At 46.2% G+C, this 15903-nt stretch overlaps 1 protein-coding gene across 2 annotated transcripts in view; it reads left to right on the top strand.

The window, feature by feature from the left end:
* The window catches only part of ATAD5 (ATPase family AAA domain containing 5), a 32669-nt gene that overhangs the window by 8192 nt on the left and 8574 nt on the right, over positions 1-15903 (top strand). The window contains exons 7-23 of one of the 2 annotated variants that reach the window (XM_061555049.1): positions 662-824; positions 1402-1498; positions 2031-2212; positions 2750-2925; positions 3075-3216; positions 3416-3555; positions 3833-4025; positions 6495-6591; positions 7640-7731; positions 8187-8347; positions 9804-9996; positions 10798-11004; positions 11974-12086; positions 13272-13365; positions 13604-13668; positions 13940-14123; positions 15198-15334. In XM_061555049.1, coding sequence (XP_061411033.1) covers positions 662-824; positions 1402-1498; positions 2031-2212; positions 2750-2925; positions 3075-3216; positions 3416-3555; positions 3833-4025; positions 6495-6591; positions 7640-7731; positions 8187-8347; positions 9804-9996; positions 10798-11004; positions 11974-12086; positions 13272-13365; positions 13604-13668; positions 13940-14123; positions 15198-15334 — 2436 coding nt within the window. Of the gene's footprint in view, positions 1-661; positions 825-1401; positions 1499-2030; positions 2213-2749; positions 2926-3074; positions 3217-3415; positions 3556-3832; positions 4026-6494; positions 6592-7639; positions 7732-8186; positions 8348-9803; positions 9997-10797; positions 11005-11973; positions 12087-13271; positions 13366-13603; positions 13669-13889; positions 14124-15197; positions 15335-15903 lie in introns of both variants that reach the window. The other variant, XM_061555057.1, reaches the window with a different exon arrangement.

The raw sequence follows: 15903 nt of genomic DNA, 5'->3' as shown, positions 1-15903 counted from the left end.
TACTGTACTTTAACTGTACTGCTCGCAATGATGCTGCAGAATATTACAGAATCAGAATATTTATTTATACTGGAGAAATTTGCTGAGCTATGAAGCTATTTTTCACAGATGTCTAGTAGGGGCGGGTAAGAACGTTACAACAACAAACAATACAAAAAAGTGCAAAGTATATGAAAGGTAAACAAATCACTAAAAATATATATAAATTAAACTAAAAACATCTTACCAGGTAAAGCCCATTGAAGTATTAACTTACTTTTGAGAATCAACCAGGCCACAAAATGATAGCTCAACAAAGTGGCCCATCAGATGGAAATTTATCGCAGCTAAATAATCTAAATAATCTCAATGCATGTTTCTAAATGTGGAGGGAAAAACCGGAGGACCCAGAGAAAAAATACACGCGACCACTGGGAGAGATGCAAAGTCCAAATATACAGGCGTCGGGGTCGGGATTGAAGCCACGACCTCCTGTATACCAGGCGAGGTAGTTTACATTTTACTACCCCTGTACAAAGCGCTGCAAGACTACGGAAAAGACCTGAAGGCAGATGGGAGAGCCAACATGTGGGATCGTGTATTGATTCAACTCTTCATGGTGATTGTGTATTGTATCGTACAGTCTGTATTGATGCTGTTGCAAACATGTATCCGTGGACAGAGCTCGCCTTTGGTAGTGGAAGATGAAGAGGAGGATGGTGGTATTGGTCGTCGTGAAGCTCGCCGGAGGGTGGCTCCCAGGGGCCCAGGCCAGCGGAGCATCAACGACGTCCTGGGGAAAGTGGCGACATTGAAGCCTGACGGGAGGTCTCGCCACGCCATAGGTATCTGATTTCGGCGGAGGCAACGGTCACCCATTGCATGGCGTAAAGATGTGTGGGATGCTACATTATAAAACTTAATTTCTCCAAGGTTTGTCGCGATGCTCGAACATTATTATTACGGCGCCTGTTTACCCAGGAAAGTTGGTGAATCACTAATTCTCAAAACTTTTTCGGGAGGATCCTGCGAATTGTTCGCAGTAGTGGTTGATGTTGCTATCTAATCACAATTGAGTAATTTGCAGATAATTTTCAGCATCGATATGTTTGCCCGATACCAGTTAGATTGTATATTTTTTCAGCTATGGGAGGAAACCGAAAAACACTAAGGATAACAATGCAGAACATCTAGAAAACATACAAACTCAAACAGATGGCGCCCGAGTTAGGAATCGAAACCAGGCCCTTTTTGCTATGAGGCACCACTGCGGGAACACTGCTGCCTTAAAATGTCGTATAAAGGTGATCAGCGTGCCGTCCTCCATATGTAACGCAGGCTCAAGTTTAATGTGCGGTTGTATTGTCGTTATCAGTGCCTGTCCATGGTCAAATATAGGGCGTGTGGGTGTGTCTCCTGCAGCTCAGGGAAAGGCAGCATCTATCGCCCCCTTTGGAAGGAAGTCGGCACGAGTCCAGCTCTCTCAAGGCGACGGGATCTGCGTCATGGTCGAGAGCAGGTGAGGCCTGGACCTGTATAGAAGCGTGTGTGAGTTAGAAGCCTCACAGTAAACACACCAGAGCCAGATTGTCTCTGTGGGCCCTCACTTGGCGAACTAATATGTATCTTCCACCACTATGACATAGAAAAAAAACAATGAGTTCAATTGATTCCTGCCCTTACGAGAATTATACATTGCTAAGCTCCTCTTTATGGCGCTGACCTGCGGTGGATATTATAATGGGTGTCGGTCAATCCCGGTCGACCACAGTCGACTTCCTACGAGGTGGTACACAGGTTATCTACCCTGTACGGAGGATGGGCTGTGTTAACCCCCGACCAGGATTTGAACTCAACTTATGGGACGAGGGGCTCTCCAAACGCCAATTGCGTCGTGGGGGTTATTTGACCATACTTGTCCATGCTGGTCTGTGCAGACTGGGGAAGAATGCATACTTGGCGTGTATAAAAATGTCTCTCCCACGAGCTGTGGTATGCACGCAGCATGAGTCTCACTGCTTGCTCATGTGCCGTGGCTGTTGTCTCCGAAGCTCCGAGTGCTCGGAGGAGTCGAGCGATGGAGAGGCTTCCCGCTCGCGGCGCGAATTCCTCAAGAGTGGCCTCCCCGACAGGCTGCTCCGTCAGCGGGCCCGTGAGGCCGCCACCCTGGATGCCTACGCCACGGCCTTCGAGGCCTTCCCGACCACCACTCACGTGCAGCAGAAGGAGCTTGGTGAGGCCCGGGTGCCGCATTACGGTCCTCCGACCTGTGCCGCGATGCACCGCTTTCTGCTGCACCGCACTCGGTGCTGCACAGAGTACTGCACTGCGCTCTGTCGTGCCGTGCTGTGACGTGCCACACTAACTCTGCCTTACCAGAAATGGATAAACCCGGATAAATTGTTTCCCTTTCACTCGTCTATATCTAGCCCTGTTGCACTGTGCCAGAAAATGTGGCATTGCTTTCCATCAGTTTCGTTTTATATAAATATTGTGTGTGTGTATATATATTCTAAATGTCTTCTCGAAATGTGAATTAGTATGATGGGCTGTTGGAAAGAATATTTCATTGATATATAGTTATAATTTTGTACAATTGATTTCACACCATTGTAAAATATCCAAGTGACTGGTAAACAGATTCAGTTTGGCAAGAGTAACATAATTTAAAAATATGTATAATGATCAAAATCCTATACATTTTTAGCATGTGAAAATGATTTTTTTTTTTATCACCAATGACCTCGTTACTTGCTTTGTTTGGATACAGACTGTGAACTCTGGTCCTTGCCGTTCCCCACGTCCACCCTGTTGCGCACCCTGGCTGGGCATGCCGAGACTCCCGCCGTGCATGCTGGGATGCTGGTAGGGCGGCTGCCCGCCCTGGAGCTGGGGCTGTTTACATGGGCCAAGCGGTTGGCGGCACGAGGCCTTGTGCGCCGCGAGGTGCGTACCCTCGCTAACATGAAACAGAACTCATTCTTGAATGGAAGCGCAACCTCAGATTGTGACAGGAAAATGAATTTCAGAGGTGGTGAGTGATTGGTGTACAATGCACATGGTACGTTTGTCTCACTGTATCCCCGTGGGCTCAGTCCGGCACGCGGTCAACCCTGGCCAGCGTGGCACGGCAGGCGTTGCTGGCCGACGTGAAAGCGGCGCACCCGAAATTCCCAGCGCGGAGGTTCCTCACCCAGATGCAGACGCGCGACACCGCCGCCACCTCCACCAATGGCGGTTGGTCAAGTTGTGTTAAGCTCGTACACCCATACGCTACTCGGCACAGATGTAAACTTGCAAGCGCATCTCAGAATTTGAAAATAATATTACTACATTGCCTCATACCTACACCCCGCTGTTTTTTGCATTGCCTTGAGATGCAGTTGTATTGAAACATTACATTGTAACCTGTATTGTACTATCCATCTAATTGAAGATGGGGCCACTGTCGGTGCTACCAAGGAGCTGGCGATAGTGGTGACGGGCGGCTCCATGCAGCGCAAGCGCAAAGCAGATGATGGCTCCGGTGCCGGGGCGCAGAGGCCCAAGAAGTGCCGGGGTTATGCGGACCCACAGGTGCCACCCAAAATTCCCATGGCTTTGAAAGCTCGGTGCTGCGGGTCGGCTCGGACAGGTTCTCCTGCCATACGAGGCGGCCGCAGTGTTGCCGGCTCGAGCAAATGTGGGATGGTGCTCATCTCCGCTCCATATATGTATACACACATGTACCTAATATATACGTTTTCCTGTTTTGGTACAAGACAGCATTAATTATGACGGGGGTGTGGTGTTTTCTACGTGTTTATACACAGCTGCCAGTGCCAACTCTTTAAACGTTGCTTTGTGTGTGAAGACTCACGCCGATGAACAGGAGGTGATTGTCATCAATGATGATGGCAAAGGTGAGCCCCCTGCGGCGAAGGAGGGCAGCAGTTTGAGGAGACGGAGAGGTCGTTCCTCCGTTACAGCTGTGTTGCAGGAGGAGGGGAGGACGGATTGCGGGAAGTCACTACGAAAGGCTGCTCAAGCCTCTGAAGACGTTCTGGGTAACAATGTTACTGCGACTGTTTTTTATAATATTTTTTTATATTTCTGTTTTGGCTGCTTGCTAAACACATGGTAGGCACGTAACAATTCACCTCCCACACTGCGATTTGTCACTTGATTCTTGGTTACAATTTCATTGAAAAATTGGTTTATTAACATTTCCGTGAATGTAGCAATTAGTGGCTGCAAGGGCATACATGAACCCTTTAATTACATATTCTTAGGTTTTTTCCGGTAAAGTCACGTAGGTAAAACATCAAAATTAATAAAAATAAAATAAAACAAAAATCACGACGTTTCGGAGGCAACACAAGTCTCCGTCATCAGGTGGGACCGTCACAGCCGGATTAGCTGCATCAAGTGAGGCAATGATTCAAGATGTAATCCCTTAACAAGCAAGTTGAGGGGGAGGAGAGGGGGGGGGGGAGTTAATCAGAATGTGGTAGCCAATGAATGGAACGTATCGGGAGGGAGGGGGGGCGGGGCTCAAAGACGGCACGGAGTGCCAACGTACAAACACATCGGGAGGGGGGGGCGGGGCCAAAACTGCAACGCATCGGGAGGGGGGGGGGCCAAAGAGTGCACGACGGCATCGACGCTGTTGCTGTTGCACAACGCCAACGCATTGGACAGAGAGGGGGAGGGGAGGCCTGATACACATGATAGAAAAGAACAAAAATGCCCATGTTTATACCAATGCTGGCTGAACAATGAAGAGATCACTGTTAAATACTGGGGATGTTAACACTCGGTAAAGTAAAGTAAGATAGTGCCTGTCAGATAAGATGGTCCAAAAAAGTGTAATTGGACCATCTTATCTGACAGGCACTATCTTACTTTACTTTACCGAGTGTTAACATCCCCAGTATTTAACAGTAATCTCTTCATTGTTCAGCCAGCATTGGTATAAACATGGCCATTTTTGTTCTTTTCTATCATGTGTATCAGGCCTCCCCTCCCCCTCTCTGTCCAATGCGTTGGCGTTGTGCAACAGCAACAGCGTCGATGCCGTCGTGCACTCTTTGGCCCCCCCCTCCCCCTCCCGATGCGTTGCACAGTTTTGGCCCCGCCCCTCCCCCTCCCGATGCGTTTGTACGTTGGCACTCCGTGCCGTCTTTGAGCCCCCCCCCTCCCTCCCGATACGTTCCATTCATTGGCTACCACATTCTGATTAGCTCCCCCCCCCTCTCCTCCCCCTCAACTTGCTTGTTAAGGGATTACATATTGAATCATTGCCTCACTTGATGCAGCTAATCCGGCTGTGATGGTCCCACCTGATGACGGAGACTTGTGTTGCTTCCGAAACGTGATTTTTGTTTTATTTTATTTTTATTAATTTTGATGTTTTACCTACGTGACTTTACCGAAAAAACCTAAGAATATGAATCCTTGCAGTCACGAAAGCTTCAAATCTAGGACCTTTACTTACAACTTATACAAATAGAAGAATTCTCACATGGTTCAAGTATCTATCGTGAGCTTGACTTTGCTTTTTTTCGCAGGGTAGTTGATCAGCAGCATACAAATGAACATATTGGCGGTACACCGGTGGTGTGTGGTATCGAAAAATAAAATAAAAAATTTCACAATTTTTTATATTCCTGCGATTTGCAACCCCAGTCAGAAAATCTTGCGAAGTGGTGCGTCAAAATCAGTTCTCGTGATGTCGGAGCAGTTTTGAAGACGAAAGTTATCAGTGGCTGAACACGAAGCCTCACAGTCTTTTGGCTGCTCCGTGTTCGAAAGAAAAATTTGTCTCGTGCCCTAGACTTGGTCGGACGGTTCCTTGATTCATTTTCGGAATCATTTCTTTGCGGACGGTGGCATCAAAAGATGATGACTTGTGCCAGGCGTTCGAATGGGAAAGCAGCTCCTGAATCTATGGGGACTTCTGATGGAGAGTCTACAGCTCACTCAAGGGCAACAACGACATCGTCAGACTATTTTATGAGGGCCGGTGTGTTATGCTACACCGGTGTACTGCTAATATGTACATATGTTCCCCTTGAGGTTTGTGAGTAAGCCAGTGGATGGCTTCAGAAATAGCCTGGTGAAAATCTATAGACTTACATGGAGACCCATTAGAGATTCACAGACTCGCACCGACACACCTGGTGAATATCTGATGAGGAAATGATTGATGCGGGCAGTGGCGTTGCTATGTGGGTCGTGGTTTGAGATCGATGACCGCAGTCGCACTGTGGGCTACTCTTTAATCGTACATCTCCGTTAGGGATAGCCGCATCTGCCGTATGATGTTCTGATGGGAATCATTGTTTGCTGGGAAAGTTGAAACCAGGAGGTTCTTCTGTGGGCTTGGCAGCTAAGTGCTCGTTAAGCACATTGGTGTTGTATAAGATTGGGATCCGGATCAATCGTCGCTTTGTTTCATGCCTACTGCCTCGTACCTGGAAATACTGTCTCGGTAGGCTCTCACATGATGAAGGCAACACGCTTGATCTTCACAGGTGAGGTGTGTGACGATCTGCTGTGGACGGAGAAATACCAGCCACGCAGCAAGGATGAGATTATCGGCAACTCGGCAGCTGTGCGCAAGCTTCACGGGTAATGCAACCATCCATACCGGCACTGCCCACCGCTCGCATCGCAAGCAGTGCGGAGTAACGTTTTGAATGGCTAAGACCCAACGCGACATACCAAAAGTGCAAAGGTTTTGCTTCATCATGTTTCAATTATTGTTACAATTTTTTCCTCAATTTTATCCCATTTGTGCAATAGGCATTGTGTAATAAAGCAAACAATGCAATTGGATCTGTTACAGAGCAGTGCAAACATTCGTGTTACAGAACGAACCATGGAAGCGGATATCACAGAATTATCAGAGTTGTGTTTTTGTTTGCATTCTGACCGCAGGTATTGTGGTCAATGCAAACATGACTCCTTGTAAAAAGGTGTCAGTTTTGTTGCCAGATAAAAGGGTCAAAAACCAATTATCACAGAACTGCTTCCGAGATCCTTTAGAATGACCTCTGGTCCACACAGCTGGCTAGCACTTTCCCACCACTCTTCGAAACAGTCAAAATATTTTTCTTAAATTCTCAGAGCTGGAATATAGGCAATTTAAGTGCAAACCAAATGTCATTTGATTGTTTTTTTTGTACAGTCATTGGTGACTGGGTTGACACAATCCAATTGCTACATTTGAGAACAAAATTAAATAATTACCTAACTAAGCAGACAATGTCTCCTTCACATATCGGTCTCTTCATGTAAAAAATAAAAGTTTTTTGTACACAAACCATCAGATGCACAGCCTTCTGGGAGTGCCTCCTTTGAGCAGCATTTCATTTAGACTCGCAAACTCTGGACTATCTCAACCTCCAGTGTCTCATCAGCACAGCCAGTTATGCTTGAATGAATGCTGGTTCACTGCCGATCTTACAGGCAAGGACTCTCCCGTTATGGAATGGTATCCCAGTTCGATGAAAATTATTACTTTTAGTTATTAATTAAGTCATGGGTCGCTGCTTAGATTTGAACCCAGGTTCCCAACCAGTGCTGACTGTGCCCTATGACCTCTGAGCTGCATTTTATCATTTTTAATACCTGCACATGTTTGACACGTTTTGGTATGGTTTCTGATGGCTGTCAGCTGGCTGAAAGAGTGGAAAAGCCGTGCCAACCGGGAAGCAGAGCGGGCCAGTCGGAGGGAGAAGACGGAATCGCAAGTGAAGATGTTTAAAGGTGACACGATGAGAGCTGCTATCGACTGTTATGCCTCTCCTGGCCGTCCAATCACAGCCGGTTACTCCTGCGATTGTGCCATGGTCTTGATGCGATCCTTCGTTTGTCTACGTCAACTCGAGTGGGGCTCGCTGTGTGCATCCAAGCACTGAGCCGGTACTGCTGGCTGAGATTCTGGGGTTTCAGTTTGCACGATTGCCTGTAATTAAACTTAATTGTTGATGGCCTAAGCTCTTTAACCAGTCGTAAAAAGGACGATAATTCAAAGGTGGCTTTTTGTTTTACGTTTCACTTTCAAAAATTTCAAGGAAACAATTCTTACCACTACCTCGCGGTGAGTGACTGCTTTTGCTATTTTATGTTCTATTCATAAAATCAATTGCTAAGTTCTTTCTTTCTGTCTCCTGTCTGCTTTGAGAGGCCAATGTTTTGTTGAATGTACTCTGCCTGCGCAGGTTCAGGGTCTGAAAGTGATTTCCAGTCAGAGAGTGGCGACGATCAGAGCAGCAGCTCGGAGGATGAGGACTCGCTGTGCCACGGCATGCTGCTCACCGGGCCCCCCGGCGTCGGCAAAACGGCCGCCGTCTACGCCTGCGCCCAGGAGCTCGGCTTTAAGGTGCCCCACGGCCTCCTCGTGCGGTTTACATTAATTAATATCACTGCTGTTCTTAATACTAATACAGCGGTAGCTCGGTATACGTTGTTAATTCGTTCCAGAAGGTAGGACTTATACCGAAAATGACATATACCAAACGAATTTTTCCCATAATAAATAAAGGGAAAGGAAAGAATCCGTTCCAGAGTATAATAAATTATATTTTATATGACATATTATACATTAATGGGGTTGTATAAAATAATTTAGACACTACTAAATGCATATATAAATTAAAATAAATGCATAAAAAAACTTGAAAAAACACAATTTTTACATCACTTTACCTTGCTGAGAGGAGTTGATAGCCTACGAGGATGGTGGTGAATGAATTCGCAAAAAATTCACGTTAAAATGACAAACACGTGAAAATTCACAGTTATAGCAAGGGTTGTGCACTGAACGAGATCTATTGGACAGGCAGACTGAGGAAAGGCGCTTGGTTTCAGTCGTGAACGGGGTATACCCGGGTACGCGGTGACTCATCCCAACCCATACAAGTTCTAGCAAGCGTGTCGTATCCCAAGACATTTTTTTCTCGTCAAAACACGGCGTATACCAAATTCGACATATTCCAAAGCGGTCTTATATCGAGGTATGACTGTATACATTTGTGAAGCAGATGCCGTGGAGTATTTAAGGTTAATACGCCCGCATTAATAACCGGGGCAGCCTGCCAGATTCGAACCACTAACCTCGGCAAAAAGCGGCGAACAACGCTACTACTGGGTAATGTCACCACCCCAGGTATCAGTAGGAAGTCAGATTGTGGATACAGTAGAGGTCTTAGATAGCATTGGCAAATTGGACAGTAATTTATTACACATCTAATTGTTGAAAAATGGACTGCAATATTTTTGCATATTTTATGATATTTGCAATTGTTAACGAATGATAATTACTCGGTACGTTTTTTTGTATAAAACTCATATGAGCATGAATGCACCCCAGCCAAAAGTCGAAGTTTGTTTCGGTCAAATGAGTAATAAAGTGGCCAGATCCATTCTCCATGCCTCCAAGTACACGTACAGACCATTAACAACAAGAAAAATCCAAAGCACCTCACCGCCGTCATAACGAACACTAACCTATAACAGGAAATACATCGTAGGCTACTGTTGCAAGCAACGGGCCTTTGAAACATTTACCTGCTATGTGTTTTCTGCTTTTGAGCAGTTTCTTTTGTAATTTTGCAAATTCCACTTGTGCTATAATCGTCGTATTATGAGACAAAGTATCACTTTGTAACTTGCAGAGTAGTGTGTGTGTGACCCCTTGTTAGAGATTGGCCTGCAAAAGGAGACTTTACAGAACCACTTCTAAACTCCCTTTAAGTGGTATTTTTTTTCCACACACTAGGGGGCACTGCACTTTCCTACAGGCGCTGGGCTTGAATGCCAGCTGTGTCTCCGTCCAGGTATTTGAGGTGAACTGCTCATCGCAGCGCAGCGGGCGCCACATCCTGGCGCAGCTGCGAGAAGCGACGCAGTCGCACCAGGTGAGCAAGCAGCGTGCGGGCGGGCAAGGCTCCGTCTTGCGGGCGCCGGCGACCGCCTCATCCAGCGCAGCCGGCGACAGCAGACCCGCAAGCAAGCAGCAGGGAATGTCGGGTGAGTGTCAGCACGAAGCTGTGTCAGCGTCTCCTCCTGAACCATAAATGCATGGACTGTTTAATTAGGAGTCATCACGTAGCCATTGCTGTATGAAGGCCTCCCCTTGGCTGTATTGGTCATGGGGGCTATTTGACAAGAATTCACCACACTGGTCGGTGCAGGTTGTTGAAGGGGGTCCCAAGACCAGTTCAGGTATCACTTGCCACCAATGTTTGCTATGGCCAGGTATCAAAGCTGGTGTTGTCGAGTTCATAGTACAGTGTGTTACAATGTGGTGATAAGAAATGGAAAATATCGCTTTGTATGTCAAGATCTAACTACCGTTTTTGCAAATATTTGGCACAATATAGCCACCCATCTTGGTAGTCTTTTGCTTAAAGCACTCAACTCACAACTGGAAGGTCGTAAGTTCAAATCCCGATTAAGGGTTGACTCAACAAATAATCCTTCCACGTCGTAAGAGGGAGTTTATGTTACCAGGTAATAACTTGAGCCTACTGGGCCTTGTTTACAAGAGCAAGCTATACAATATAGAACTTTGTAAGAGGCCAATAGAGGCTGTCCTGTGGAGAGAATATCTCCCCGCCTTTGCAATGTGGAATTTCCATCGCCGCTCTCTAGTCGTCAGCTGAGGAAGAGTGCTTGCCCACGCTCTTTTAGGTGTGGGGGAGAATTTTAATGGAATCCTCGCTGAGAGCTACTATCTTAGAAAGCACAAAACACTTGTGAGTGATGCTTGTGCTGCAGCCCCTGCGGTGGCGCTGTGCCATTGTTTTACTCTGGCTCCTCTCTCCGCAGCAAGGCACTCCTCGCCGGTCAAGGTGCTCCGCTCTCCGCGGAAGCGCCCCGTGTCACCCCGCAGTTCCGCTGCCTCCACCAAGAACAAACAACTCCCAGCCGCCTTCGCCAACTTCTTCAAAGTACATTCTGGAAAGGGGTCGGGGGATTCTGATAAAGAACCAGCTAAGAAAAAACCGAGCCGGGAGCCCAAGCAGAATAAACGAGGTTGGTATCGTGACATTATACATTACCAGCATACCGGAGTGCTAATGTGATTTTATTTAGTGTCGTAGGCTTTCCAAAATTAACACAAAGTTGATTCGTTTTGAGACACTTGTAAATATGTTAAGTAACAAAGTAGTCATAATAGTGTAATTTAGAGGTTTCGAGATAATTTTTTGCATTTGATATTGTAATATTAAGAGGTTAATAATGTTGACATTGGTTATTGTTCATGGTTGTGCCTGTGCACTGATGAGGTGTCCATAGAGTGACACGTTAATGATGATCGTGATGTTTTAGGATATGTGCAATGTTGTTAATAATGGTAATTAAGTGACGTGAGCACAGCTGCCGAGCCAGTTTCTCACAACCGTTAATTTGCACCCAGAGCCCCAACCCTCGTTTTAACGCCGTTGCTTGTGTCGCTAATTGGATTTGGTTTTAATGGAACACATTTTACTTTAAAGAAAAGTGATTATCAGTATTATTTTGTTCTGTTTGCTTATGTCCTGCTCACAAGGTATCAGTATTAGTACAGTAAACTCTGTTATGGGGGGTAATTGTGGGGGAGAGGTGGCCCAGATTAAACATAAACACGCATCATGCCAAACATAAGTAGATTAGACTGAAATGCCGTTTGCGTTGCTTACCGATGTTAAATGGGGGTGAAGCGTAGAACGTATCAAGTAATTTTGCTGCTTCATATAAAGTCACGAGTTTACTCTCTAATGTTTGCAGTCGCATGGGCACTGAGTAACTGACCCTCAATGGGGAGCGGCTCATAATTAAACCAGCATGTACATTGCAATATTTTACAAATATTGTTCATCAGCACAAATCCCAAACACGGATAATACGCCCGCAGATAATCAAGAGTTAACTGTATACAAGATGGGCCGTGCGACAAGAGGTGACGGTGGTGATGGTGATGGTCGTTATCCTGGTGTCGCATGTCCTGCACGCATTGCCCAGCTGAAGGAACGCCTGCTGAGGTCGGGGTTCAGCAGAGCGCCGCCGGCTCTGTCTCCACCGGCTCGCGGAGCAGGAAGCACGCGGCCGCCACCTCCCTCATCCTCTTCGAGGAGGTGAGCACCCAGGACACCGACGCTGGCGGTGCTTTGCCGGGTGGCTCTCGTGCAGCGAGAGATGCCTGTTTATTTACGTGGCATTTGTGACCAAGTTCAGGAAGAATGCTTCCTCTTACCTGTATAAGACTGGCATTAGCACAAATGCGATATGATTAGCAAAAAAAAATGCCGTGGGGAGAAGTGATGATCGGGTGGCTCCCGGAGCAAATTTGACGTTACATTTGAGCACCTGTAGGTAAGCCATGTTGTCAAGTGTGGTAATAATAATTTACATTTGTAAGGCGCATTTCATCCGTAGATTTCAATGGTGGTTTCAGCCCGGTCGCCAGTGACTGCATAGAAGAATATAAATCATCTTATTGTTTTTCCACTTAAATCAGTTTGGTTACTAAGTAACAAACACTGGCTAAGTGTGCCTTGTAATGATCAAGATGAGAGGGCCTTTTTAATAAGTAGTCATCCCTCGTTATACGGAAACTAGTTGACAGAATTTTGCTAGAATGTAACTTAATAACTAGGAACGAATTTTTGATATACGTTCCATTAAAGTCGTATTTACTTCACTTTGAATCTCCATTATTATTTGGGGGGGGGGGGGGAATTGAACAATGCACGGTCTGTCGTTTGCCCTAGCGTACACTTCATGCTTTTTCCTGTGCTTTTCACACTGTACTGGTTTCCCGTGACATACTGTACTGATTTTCCGCAACTTAGTTTGAGAATTATTTATATTTTGTCATGTAATTATCGATTTTCCATGATATATGTTCTATAAAAAGGTTGTATGCACTCTTAAATGTGAATGTATTGTCTTTGAGCTGTCAATTTTTCTGCCGAAACGCATCTCCAACCATTTATTGAAAGTCAATGGGAAAATTAGGTTTGATAAACAGAATTTTGCTTTACATATCTGTTCAGTATATCGAGGGATACTTCATCTTCCAGAGCCATTGCCTGACAGCATGTGATGTTGCACAGCTCGCTTTGAGAGAGCTCAGTGGAGATGTATTTTTGGCATAAGACGAAGCTGACTACATGGTTGTGATGTCATTTTGGGTTTACGCCGGGGGAGAGAGAGAGAAATGTGCCATGGTATTGGAACCAGCAGGAGGATGGAGCCTGACCAGCACAGGGCCTGAGTTGGCGTTTGTCCGAGAGACGTCACCTTGTGCTGCTCCACAGGTGGACGTAGTGTTTGATGACGACACCGGCTTCCTGTCTGCGATCAAAACATTCATGGTGACCACGAAGCGACCGATAGTCCTCATCACGTCTGGTAAGGAGTGCGGGGGGCGGGGGGGCGGGGGAGGGGGGATGTTCGAAACATCAACAACAAAAAGGAGGACCGGCTCACAACACAACAAACATTGTTACTGTTTTATTGCAGTGTAGTCAGAAATTTCATAGCAAGCCCAATATTACAATGTTGCATTTTCAGAATGTTCAATTGCCCCATGGATGAGTCTGGACCCGTTTCTTGTGTTTTAATCCTGCCGCCTCCTTCCCATACGCAGATCCGACGTTCTACTTGACATTCGATGGACACTACGAGCAAATACGCTTCAAAACGCCGTCCATGGTAAGAAGCTTTCACTGCCGCCAGTCGGCACGGGTGCTCTCTTTACCGATTTGTGGATGTGCACCGATTTTGCCGTGCGTGACTTTGATTATATGATTCTTTTTTTATCACTTTTCTCGATGCCCATTACAAAGCGCTTGGGAAAAATATTGTTCATATTTGACACATCACTTTGTGTCTAGTGCACGGTGATGCTTTCTGAGAGACATTGAAACCTGTAGGTGGTGTCCTGTGCTCACATTCCCACGCACGCCGGCATGCACACATGCAGGCCAGGGTGGTGCCGTACCTGCAGGTGGCGTGCCTGGCGGAGGGCTTGCGCGTGTCCGTGGCGGACGTGGAGGCCCTGCTGGCGCACACGCGAGGGGACGTGCGCCGCGCCCTCCTCTCGCTGCAGTTGTGGGCGTGCAGCGGAGGAGCCGCCCTTGGAGAAGCCCAGCCTCAGCCCCCTTACGGTGTGACGCCCAGCAGTCTGGGGATTGCGTGTCGCGGTCTTCGGGGCTCCGCCAGCCCCAGTGACGAGTATAGAGGGGCTTGTGAGAGCAGTGTCATAGCATCAGCACCTTACCCATAAATCCTAGCCCAAACTCCTAAATCTAGCCCCTATCTCTTACCCTTAACCCGAAACCATAACACCAACTCATAACTAACCTCTTATTCCTATCTCCTAACTATGTTTTCAAACCCATATTTATTACCACACTCCCTATTCGTTTGCCTCATCCTAACTCCTTAGCCACAATCTGTCTCTCTAACCCCATCCCTGCTCAAGCAGGCACTGAGGTATTGGTATCTGACTCCTCGTTGGTCACTCTACATCCCTGTGAGAGGTGCGTGTCTCTCCAACGGACAACCATAAAGTGGTCCATACTTTATGAACCATTATAGACTCTGATGGGCAGAATACGTGACCTCGTGTTAGATGAGCCCAACAGTACCACCGAACTGCTGCATTAATGTTGGGCAATCTGGATGCCAGATTATGATCCTACTGAGGTGGAGAGATGTGGTTATCACAAGTATTCCGCATTCTGGGTATTTCTGCCCTAATATAGTATAGTAACTTAAATGAAACGTTTTTTCATAGGCATGTACCAATGCATCGATGCATTGATTAACCATACATCTTTTAGTCATAATGCACATTATATTCGTATATATATTGGATGCATAAGTTTGTGTGATTCCTGGAGAAACGATAGGCACTGTCGGTAACCACAATATAAAACAGAATCGATTCTTGAATCTAATCCCGTCTATAAACTGTGACAATCCATTGAATTGCGAAGGAGGAGTAGAAATCATTTTGCCTGTATTAGGCCTTTTAACGCCGTAGCACTTTGAACCAAAGCCAACTCGCACAGCCCACCTCGTCTTTCATTGAATGTATGTTGAAGTTCTTTCGCACCGTACGTGTGAATCAGTTGGCTACGTAACCGGAGGCGGCCGTGTTGCCAGGAGACAAATGAAGGTGCGGACTGCGTCGCCGAGCTGTTTGATGTCTTACGTGGTTTGTTTTTTGCTGGCAGAGAGGGACGAGGGTGAGGGAGTCGGGTGTGAGGCCGTGTTGCCTCAGGCAGCCCAGGGTGAGACGCACTGTTCGGAGAGCTTGCTGGGGCTCAGTGAGCTGCTGGGCAGCCATGGCAGCCTCTACACTTTGCTCACGGTCAGCAGCACCACCACCACCCCATACAGCCTTTCACTGATGCCATCTGCATCAAAATTTCCATCCCTTTGTGTCGTTATCTGTCTGTGTATGCGTGTGTGCTGACCATCAGTGCTCATCATTATTGTCTGTAATGCTAAATGTCTTATGCTAGTCGGTACCTTCTGCTTTCACTTGTCATTTTCAACATTTTTACAGTGTAAACTATGGTGAGATTTTCCACCTTTTTAGAAACCTTAAAATCACTAAATGCAGTATTGCGCCATTTTTAGATTATTTGGAAAAGAGCATAACAGTTAAAATTAATAACAAATTATTCATATTGTAACTATGTATAGAATCCTGATGTCAGATTTCAGTAAATCCGTTTTATTTTAACTTAACCACTTGAAGAAGCCCAGAGAACAAGTTTCTGCATTCGTATGGAGACATTTGTGTTTTCTTGTACATTTCTTTTTTCATTTTCTTGTTGACCCAGAAGTTAAGTTTTAGTTCTAAAGGAATGCCCCTTTTGTTATTGGCAACTCAAAAAATGTTCAAGCTAGAACTTTTGTTGCTCCAGCCCATTG

The sequence above is a fragment of the Lethenteron reissneri genome, chromosome 3 (genome assembly GCF_015708825.2).
Source record: "Lethenteron reissneri isolate LAM-NWPU_2019-01 chromosome 3, ASM1570882v1, whole genome shotgun sequence".
Lineage (NCBI taxonomy): Eukaryota > Metazoa > Chordata > Hyperoartia > Petromyzontiformes > Petromyzontidae > Lethenteron > Lethenteron reissneri.
Note: the sequence above shows the minus strand (reverse complement) of the source record. Positions and strands in the feature narration are given on the sequence as shown.